Source organism: Leptosomus discolor, chromosome 6 (genome assembly GCF_034619465.1).
Source record: "Leptosomus discolor isolate bLepDis1 chromosome 6, bLepDis1.hap2, whole genome shotgun sequence".
NCBI lineage: Eukaryota > Metazoa > Chordata > Aves > Leptosomiformes > Leptosomidae > Leptosomus > Leptosomus discolor.
In genome coordinates this window covers 11,705,679-11,716,165 of record NC_141396.1, presented here as the reverse complement: position 1 = coordinate 11,716,165, position 10,487 = coordinate 11,705,679, and the positions used below count along the sequence as shown (strand labels likewise).

The following is a 10,487-nucleotide window of genomic DNA, read 5'->3' as shown; positions in this document are numbered from 1 at the left end:
ACTGCCCCGCACCTGGTTAGTGCTTTCCATCTGCAAAGGGCAAAGTACGTGATAAATGCAAATAACTTTAAATTTTCCAGTCACTGGTGGTAGTATTTTGTACCCATTTACAAGGCCACATACTTGTAAATGACTATGCCAGGTGCAGAGAGGAGGAGAACCTGACCCCTTCAAAATTAATCTTTCCCCTGAATTAGGATTAATTTTTCAAAGAAGCCAGGATGTTTCTGCTTTCCTCTGTGCCTGTGTAACTGAGAGTGTGCGTGTTGGGGGAAGGGTGCATGGCATACAGTGGCAGTGCAGGAGCAAGTATTGAAATGGTCTTTGACTCAGCTCTCTCTGGTAGACAGAGACTGTCACAAAGGCAGGAAGAAGACCTGGAACAAATGTTTTCAGTGTTACTTGTTTGGTTCCAGTAACGTGATTTCTGCTCCATCGCTTATCTGAAAAGTCCCCCCCAAATACGTGCAGGTAAAAGCTCCTTGTCACGCCGTGTCAACGTGTGGCAGTTCCTTAATCCGGTGTTATTGCCGCAGTGGGTGAAGCCTTGCTGGGTAGGTCTTGGTCCCGCTAGTGTGTGTATTTGGAAGGGGGAGGCAAGGCTGACGAGCCTTTAGTAAAAGCAGGTTCTTTGCTTGGGCCCAGACTGGGGATCTGCTTTGGGGGTGGCTGTTACTCGAGAAGGTTTACATCGCCGGCTGGGGCATACCCTCCTCTCCCGCTTTGTATCAGCTGACAGAGCCTATGTCTGATAAATGACAAGTAACGTTTCTGCAGAGGTGTTACTGGCGAGGGATTAAAATAATACGCGCACTTTTTCCCGCTGCCCACGGAAAGGGGAAAAACTTGATGTTTGCAAACCACCGCCCGAGCGTTGCCCAGGCCGGCGCCGCCCGCTCCGCACCGCACCGCACCGCACCGCTCCGCTCCGCTCCGCTCCGCACCGCCCGCCCGGCGGCGACACGGCGCGACCCTGCTTGTGCCGGCCCCGGGGCTGCCGCTGCCCCGGGCCGGGGGCTCCCCCCGCCGGGCAGGTGCCGGCGGAGGGAGGGAGGGAGCGGGCCCGGCGCCCAGGTGGGGCCGGCGGCAGCGGGCGCGGCCGACGGGGGGCGGGGGGGGCGGGGGCCGGGCTGGGGGCGCCGCCCGCCCCTCCGGCCCCGCCAGCGCCGCTGAGGCTCGGTCGCGGCGCCGGCCGCCCCCGGCCGGTAGCGGCAGCCCTCCCGCAGGGCGGGCTCAGCCGCAGGGGGCTGCCTGTCCCGCCGTCGCCAGCCCGGCGCGGCGCGGGGCGGGGGGGCAGCGCGGTTGCCTCGAGGGCCGGTCCTCTGCCCCCTCCTTCCCTCCCTCCGGCCGCCGCGGCGGAGGAGGGCTGCGCGGCCACCCGCGCCTCCCGCCGCAGGGGCCTCCCCGCATGGTCCCCGCCGCTGCCATGAGCCAGGCCCCGGCCCCCCGCGGCGCTGACCCGCCGGAGAGCGATGCCCGCAGCGGGGCCCCCAGCCGGGGCCCCGGCCGAGGGATGCCGCCGCCGCCCAGCCTGCCCCAGCTCCTCCACAAGTAAGAGCCGCCCCGCGTTCCGCCGGGCCGGGAGGGCGGGCGGGCGCGGGTGGCTCTCCCTCCCCGGCGGCGGTGCCCCCCTTCCTTCCCTCCCTCCCCCCCTCCCTCCCCCGCGCCCAGACTGACAGCCGGGCGGGCGGAGGGTCGGCCCGGCACCGGCTCCGGCCGAGCGCTGCCCCGTGGGGCCGAGCCGAGCCCCCGCCGCCCGGTGCAGCGGGGGGCGCCGGGGCCGTCCCCGCTGATGCGGGGCACGTATCCCTCGAACGACCGGCACCGGTCCCGCTTCCCAGCACACATTTTCTACCCGAAAAGGTTTTTCCGAGGGCTCGTCCCGGCACCGCATCTCCTCCGGGCGGGGATCTGCGCCGCCCGGGAGTTCGGTGGGGAAAGTCTTCTTCGCCCTTCAGCGGCCGTTGCCGCGGGGCGGTGGGTGCCGCCCGCCCGCCGTGCCCCGCAGCCGCTCCGCCGTGCCCCGCAGCCGCTCCGCCGTGCCCCGCAGCCGCTTCGCCGTGCCCCGCTCACTGGCCGGGGCTTCCCCTCGTCAGGCCTGGAGCGAGGCGGCCCGGTTGTGCCAGCGGCCATCGCATCTCTGCACCACGGCGGCAGAAAAAGTGACCTGTGCACGCCTGGAAGGCTTGTTAACGAGGGCAGCGATGCCAGGGGCGTTTGCCGTTTTGTTTTCCATCCGGAAAGAGAGGGGGAAAAGTAACTTTTGCCACACGGATGCGGTGCTGCGAGCGATACTTTTTTGGCTAAATGAGAAGCTTGAAGACAAACCGAACGCTCCATAGTTAGTACGTGAAGCATGAGCCGCACAGAAGTTGAGCTGTGCTAGTTCAGGATGGTCGCACGCACTGTATCTGATTTTTCCCTGAGTCGTAACTTGTTAGAAGAGGTGTAGGGGCTCGAACAGAGCAGCAGATTTACTAACAAATACCCAGTTACGGAGCCGTTACTATCGCCTATTACTTCAAGATTTGCCACTTGGGTTGGCGAGCAGGACGCTGGGCAGTGCGCAGCGGCGTAGGTTGAGAAGCGCTTTTGACGCTATGTCCCAGGCCACCAACTGGACGGAGCCTGCGTGCGGCCGACCAGCAAAGCGCGAGTATGACAAAGCACTGTTGAGCTGCAGCGGCCTCGCCGCTGGGCTTGCGCTGCTTCCCTGCAGCAGCCCCAGTAGGAATGGTGCTGGCTTGGTTATCTGCTGTATCAGTTTGTCAACGAAACCCAGCAATGTCACTAACGGAAGAAATTACCTCAATCCTCTCGCTTGTGCTTGCAAAATATATATGTACATATATATAAATATATATATATATGCGTATATGTGCATTAACGTTACAGCAAACTTGGAATATGAACGTTGTTTTAAGTTGGGAATCGTGTTATCTTTTATAAACATGTATGAAATGGGACTTTTAAAGTGGCTGTGGAGTGTGGCCCACAAATTTCTTGATCCTTGGTTTGCTTTTTGTCTGTTTGCTTTTAAATCGCACTTTGTAACTTAATCGTGAAAACATTAACGGTTGTTGCCCACATCTTTATTCCTAACTTGAAGTATAGACTTGGGAGTTCGCATTGAAACTGAAACGTTAATGGTCGCTCCCTAAGTCCGCTCTGCAGCTGCAGTGCTGCATGTGAATTATTGTGCAACCAGAAGGTAATTTACACTTGCTCAAAATCAGTCTTAAATTTTAAACTACAGTCTCTAAAGATGGCCCTTATTTTTTTCACGTTTATCAAGACTTTATGCGGATGTGTGTTGCAAGTCTGATAGGTGAAGCTGTCGAGACTGCTTCATGATGGTATTTCTTATGCGGCGCATGTTACATACAAAGGCATTGTGTTTTTGCCGGTCGTGCCTGCTAGCAAGTTACAGGTAGGAAAACTTGAAATGGTTTCCTTTCGACCCTATCTTTAATGGAAAGATTTGAGAGAGGTGCCATGTTCTGACTGTTCTTTGTCACGGTAACGTGACACAGAGTGGCAAATGTCGAATGTCTCCATCTAAGGTCCTGCAACTTGATCGTGTGGTTTTGTAACCGCGCGGCATGATTCAGTGAGCGCCTCTGTGTTTACCTGGTAATTAATAAATCTCCACCCTGCATTTAATTGGAAACTGAGGCAAATTGTATTTTGCTTTACTGATAATAACTTGGCGTTTTATAATCTGAATTGGATGTTCATTGGTTGTTAGGAAGGGAGGTGTTAGGGAATATCTTAAATTCTTAATTTGTTTCTAATATGGTAGAACAGGTATTATGACTGGCAAAACAGGATGGAAAGGAAAGCAGTGATTCTTCTACAGAATGAAGTCACGGTTTCATTACTAGGAAAGAAAACATTGACCTCTTTTTCCAGAGTAGTTTGATTTTCTTGTCTTCTTTTTTTTAACAGTTGCCGTCTTTTTGCTTTGCGAGCCGCAGTAAACAAGCGTGCAGTCGCAGAATGCTAATTCAGAGCTGTGTAGGTCAGAATATTCTGTGGCGTTTAACTGGATCTCCCTGTTTGAACGCTTCTATTTTTCGTTATACCATTTAAACTTAAAAAGCTGTCTAGTCTCCTCCTTTCTTCCCCCCAGTGCTTTTGTCAGAAATTTTTACAGATGTTAGGCGAAGACCAGTATAATTTTAGAAAATGACTTCCTACATGGCCAGGCGGTAAACTTTCACTGTGAACACTGAGCATTGAACAAGGATTAAAATGTAGTGAAACTGGAGATCTGAAATGGTTTTGGTAGCAGCTACATTGACTGAACTCATGCTGCACAGGTAGAATGCACCATGTTCTTTAAATACCTCTCTGCTTTAACATTTATAATGTATTTTTAATATTAAAATATAACCGAATCCCTAGTTTGAAATTCCTTGCTGATAGCACCCAAATGCAGTAAGATATACATTGAAATTTGCTGTCTGCATGTTGTATTTTTCCCCTGAGTGACAACGTCATTTCAGTTGATAATAAAGGTCCAATCGTAAGATTTACAGAGCAGTTAAAGCTTTCTATCTATGCAGGCTGTTGTGATGTTTGATGGGAAAATACCTCTTATTTTCCAAAAGTAAAAGCCTTATTGCAGTCAAAGCCCTTGAGTTGTAGAGCTGAGAATGAAGAGCTAGTGGGGAAGGGAAACCCTCATTTACACAGTGTGGAGGATGACTTACAAAAGCATTCGCTTGCTTGTGAAATAAAGCTGAAGACTGAGAAGAAGGAGGACAGTTGTAATGGTGTTGGTTAGGGTTCGCAACTGGTTTCTGCTGCAGTCGTGTGGAAGGAGTGGAAATGCAGGGTAGGGTCTGTAGTACCAGCAAGTGAAACACGTGTGGGAGATCTCTGAAAAGACCTCAAATACCTGTTCTGCACAGAAAGGTTTTAATGCATTTTTGGAACTGCTGGTTTGGGTTTCTTTTTCCCTTTGTCGGTAAGATGAGAAAATTTTTGTTTATAATTTGGAGGGTTTGTTTATAATTTGCAATTACATTGCAAAATGTGCCTTTTAGGTGACAGCTCAGTGTGTGACAAATTTTAGCACCTGCTGTTAGATTGACTGGAGTACCTAAGCAGCATGAGGGAGCGGAGACTCCTATTAATAATTCCAGGTGTGTGATTCATTGCAGTCTGATGGAGCAACTAGCTGGAAATAACTGAGAGAAAGGACTGAGTGGCGGCTGTGGGCTAACTGTAAAGATGTTGCATGAAGAGTGCTTTCTGGGAGAGTTCTTCCTTAAAACATGCCGCAAGTAAACTCCATAATTGTAGGAGACCTCATTGTATTGAAATGCAATCTCGTTGTATGTTTTAATGGCTGGTTGCATGCTTTCAGTTCTAAGGATTTGTCATGGATAATAGCTGTCCAGTGGAAACAGAGCAGTTTTTAACTTCCTGTGTTGATACAGGAGTATACGTTTGTTTTACAATAAAGACATCTTAAAACAATGGGGGGGAAAACCAAAGTTACTATCTTTTTTTCTAAGGGGTTGTGCCCTGGAGATTTTGAGCTCCTCTGGAAGGAAGATGGAATTTCCAACATCTGCGCCCGAGTCGTCATCAGTTTGTGCCAGTTCTGGGGGCAGGCAGGAGTAAGCAGGCTGGTGCTGAATACTTTGAGTCCTTTATTTCCTATAGCAGCGAGGAAGAAATTTGTTGGGAAAAGTAACCTCCAATTTTTATTTTTTTTTTTTTAAACTTAAACCCGTTACGTTAAGCGTGTGCTTTTTGATTTGCTTCCTTGTGTGTTTATTTTGTGTAAAGTGTGGGATTTTCTTTTTCTTCCTTTTTTTTTTTTCCCCAACTCAAGGTCTCTCAGGAGAGATAAAATATGAAATGTACTCCCGTTATATACATTAGTCATGGCAAATAGTTTGGCATATATGGCAAAGGTTAAACTGATACTTAACAAGGGGACATTAGGAGAAACACTGGTTTTACTGTTTCACTTCTTACTGTTACTGATCCAGGCTTTCCATATTTATTTGCCTTTTAAAGTACACCTCCAAAATCTGAGCTGCTTCCCTACCCGACAGAGCCCTGAAAACTCATGCTGTAACGGCCCTAAATGGAGATGAAAACAAACCAGAAAGTGCTGTAGCTATCTTAGCTGAGAAGCTCTACCAAAACAAGGGGCAGGAGCTGAAAAAGCAGGCTGCCTGGTGCGGGACTTGCCAGAGAATTGGGAACTAAACCCCTGTTATTAAACTCCTGCTTGTGTTTCCCATTCATCGTCTCTGTATGTTATGAAACACACAGCAAGGGAACTCCAGTTTTCTTGGAATTGTCTGGCTCCTTGCTGTGTAATTATTAAGACTGTGCTTAGACCTCACCTGACATTAAAATCAGGACTTAAAATCTGTGTGTGCGTGCATGGGGGGGGGCACAGGGACAGGGACACCTTGGGGTGCCTGTTTTAAGTTTAGTTGCTTGCAAAAAGTAGCATCAGGGATGGTAATTACCTTCAAGTCAGGTAATGAAGATGTTTCTTTTCTCTTAACATTCCCTTTTCTTAACATTACTATAGAAAATACTTTAAAAAATTTATTTTTTATTTTCTTTTTTGGTGGAAACCAGTGACCCTTTCTGTATATCAGGTGTGACCCAAAGCTTAAAGGTGAATTAATCTTATGGATGCTCACTGTTTTAAACAAAAATGAAAGCGGGGGTTTCTTTGGAAGTCTTTTGTGTTTGGGTTTTTTTCTGTATTGGTTTGGGTTTGGGGTTTGGGTTGTGGTTTTTTTATTTTTTTTAAACTCTTGTTTATAACCCAACAGCTTATTGGGAGAAAAGCACAATAAAATTGAATTTAAGGCTTGAAGAGAGAGCACAGAGGTACAAAATGGAAAGGGGTTAGAAAAAAAAAATTAGAAGGAATGCCTTGCATGCAAACATCTCCATGTAATCTGGCTTGTATTATCAGTTATCGATCAATTTGTAGTTGCCCAGAAGTGTCAGAATTCTTTTGCATTTTTAGTGGAGAGAGAGATAACAGCAGTGATACCAACTTTAGTGAAAAGTTAAATAATATGTACTTTATAACAAGCAATATAGTAAGTGCATTTTGGACCACAACACATGGCAATGGAGCCCTCTTTATTGAAACTGAGTTGCCTGGATGTTGCTTTTTTTATTGGGAATGTAATACTACTGTTGCCATTAATGGGAAGACTGGAAAATATGTTCTTTTGCTTTTCCTCTTAATTCAGCCCTTGTCCATTCAAAGCTGCGTGCACTTAACGGTGACCTGCTGAGCCACTGCTGCGCTGTGGTCATGATGCTAAAATCTTTCTGACTTGATTTGGAGGAAAAAAAAATGAAGATGGGTAAAAACTTCAATACCTTTTAGTTCTGATCCTTCCTGGGGACTGTCAAAATGCGAGGAACTAGATCTTCAAAGATGTTTTTATACTTCACAGAGGACTACAGAAATTTATTTAGAAGGGTAAAAAATGGATTGTTTGCATGCAATAATAACTTCAATTACTTTAAAATAATCCTTCAAATAGAATCTACTTTCTGAAGAGTAAACTGTCTTGTTTATTTTTTTTTAAACGATGTCCTTTTATCTGATTTGCAGCTAGACACTTTATCAGACTGACTTTATTTCCCTGAATACACTCCCCCCTTTTTTCCCCCTCTTCATCCTTTGTAACATTTTGTAGTTGATTTAAGGGTGTAATCACTCTGTTAGCCTCTGCCCCTCTATGTCCAGCTTGTCCAGCTGCTTTCTCTTTGTCACGCTAATGACCCATCACAGTGAAGCTGTCACTTGACACACGGGGTGAAACCAGAAAACCTGCCCCTTTGGGTTTTAGAAACGTTTAATGTCTGCCCTGTTCTGACAACTCAAGCCTAGCCCGTTTTACAAATGCCTCTTGCCCATTTAGAAAAAATACCAAATAAAAGCACCGCGTATTCCGTTGCAGGAAGGGGGCAAAGGCTTGCTTTCTTAAGGGATCAGTATTTGTGAGTGCACAGGCAATTATTTTGTTGCAGGCTTACTGCATTTTTGTACATGTGCGTATGTAAACTTGTGGAATGTGAGTTTAACTGATACATACGCAGCTTGTGGTATAATTAGTATCTCGTGCATCTGAGGAACTAGAAAGAAGATGGATTTGGTTTTAGTTTGCTGCATGTCTGGGTTGGGAGATGAGCTGAACAGGGAGTGAGTGAGAGGCACCGGGGTGGAGTTGCGCTGTTGTACTAAATGAATTGTTCAGATTTGTCCTCCATCTTCTCCATTGTTTAGAGACACGCAGGTGGCTCACCAGCCTTTGCAGAATGCTCCAAAGATGTCAGGAGCCCTACCTGACTTTGTGGGTGATACGAATCTTTAGCTATACTGGTTGTGTAGTCCATCTCCTACGTGGTTTTAACTCTTAAAGCCTGTTTTACATGAAATGTTAATGATGGCGATTGCTTTAAGAGGGATGGGAGAATATTCTCCTTCATCACTTCTGGATGTATTTCTTACTAGGAAAAGATGGGGGCAGGAAAAGGAAGTGTTTAACTCCTGTTCCTGTGAGTAATGTCTTCTGCTGGCCAGGATGGACAGAGAAGATGGTATTGTGGGCAGGTTATGAGGAAGCTCCCCGGCTGCTTTCTGATTACCTGGTCCCTTCCCTGGCTTTTGAGATACCAGAAGCGTCTGATGTTACCTAGTCTTAGCTTTCCTCGACTTGGCAAAAAGCTTGTGATTTTCTGTACAGCAGGCTGCGGAGTATTAGAATTCAGGCAATGTAAAATGCCTTGAATTTGGTAGTGCCAAAATCTACAGTTTTATGCGTCGTGGTTTTTTTTTCCTGGAGGGGAGGCGAATGTGTGAGCTGATGGTGTCTGTGAGCTAGGGCGACTTTGGAAATGTGCAGGAGTTGCTCTTGCATTTTTACTTACATTTGAATCTTTGTTTTAAGAAACAGACTTTAAGTACCTCTGCAACATGTGTCTTGATGGCTGATGTTTCCTTGACTGAGATAACAAATACTCTTCTGTGGGCTTTTGCATATTGTATAGTTGAAAGGCAGCAGTAGCTTGACCACAGTCTGTTTCTGCAGTAAGAAATATTATTTCTGTCCCTGCTGATTAACATCTTCTCCTCTTAGGGGAAGATGTGCTAAGTAATTTTATTAGGTTGATGACACGTACAGTTCATGACACTGACAAACTTTTATTATTCTCTTTTTGGCCTCAGTTTTTTTTTAAAAAACTGTAAACTAAAATCGCAACATACTTATTGAGAACAAACTGCTGTATAATGCTTTAATAATGTCTTTTTCACCCTGCCTTCTGCTCTGCCTGGAACTAGAGTGAGAGGAGATTAACTTCTGTTACAGAGAAGTTTGCTCCAGTCCCTACAGAGCTGTGCATAGCTGTGTGTGTTTCAGTCTGGATGCCACTCCAGAGATGGTCAGAGATTTATTCTGCTCTACCACATAAAATTCTTTGTCAAAGATTATGCATGATTCAGACTAAGGATGGGATCTGGAGAAAAGATGACTTTTGTCTTCTGAAACCATAGAGAGAAATATGAGCAAACTAGGGTGAGATTTTTTTTTTCAGCCCTGGGCTCCTCTTATCTTCCAAACTCTTCCATTAACACATCTTAACATTCACACCTCAGCTATCCATATGCTCTGTGCCATCCATTTGTGCCCCGCTCGTGGCACATTCTTGTAAGGTCACCTACTGCTTTCCACCGTCCTGCCAACTGCCGACCAAACACTGGGCTCTTTTCTTTATTTACCACTTCATTCAAGGTCACTATTCTATCCTGTGGCAGCACCTTCTCCTCATGGTACAACGGGCAGGGCTTACCCTTTTGCTGGCGTCTCTCTGTGGACTGTCTTTGAGATGGCGCAAGAGGTTTACCTCAGGTTACTCTGACGTGCATTGCACATAGGAAAGTGTCATTGATGTGTCTAGATGTGAACATGTTTGAAAGTAATACAGAAGAATAGTGGTTGACTGGGATGGTGTTTATAGATGCCTCTGTTGGCAGCACAGGCAAACAGGTTCATGGGTAAAGTGGTGTAAATAAAAGAATAAAAGTTCTGTGGTACTTGAATCCAGGTAAACTCTTGGTTTTTTTGCACTGTTTTGGATGTTACTTGAACATACCTTCTCTTTTCCAGCTCCTGGAGAATTAAAATACTTCAACTTTGACAATAAAATCTAAGCTAATCACATATTAGTGTATCTTTGGTAGATGAGACTTTTAAAAGACAAGGGATCATTACTGTTCAACCTAAGTTGTGTAGGTTTTCTGCGTTGCAAAGTATTAAAAAGTATTGAAGTATTAAAGGATTGAATTTCCTTCGAAAAATGAGAAGGAGTGAAATGGAATTTGCGAGGGCTAGAAGTGATTTGGTAATTTTGTTTAGCTGATTAAAGTATATCTGTGCAGAGTAAAGCAACGCCAAGGTGTTAGGTGGCCAAGACAGTTT

General features: G+C 46.4%; 1 protein-coding gene across 1 annotated transcript in view; it reads left to right on the top strand.

Moving 5' to 3' along the window:
• The first annotated feature begins 1,393 nt into the window (after nucleotides 1-1,393).
• The window catches only part of RBM20 (RNA binding motif protein 20), a 102,134-nt gene continuing 93,040 nt past the window's right edge, over nucleotides 1,394-10,487 (top strand). The window contains exon 1 of the mRNA XM_086466945.1: nucleotides 1,394-1,551. Coding sequence (XP_086323071.1) covers nucleotides 1,409-1,551 — 143 coding nt within the window. The 5' untranslated portion in view covers nucleotides 1,394-1,408. The remainder of the gene's footprint in view (nucleotides 1,552-10,487) is intronic.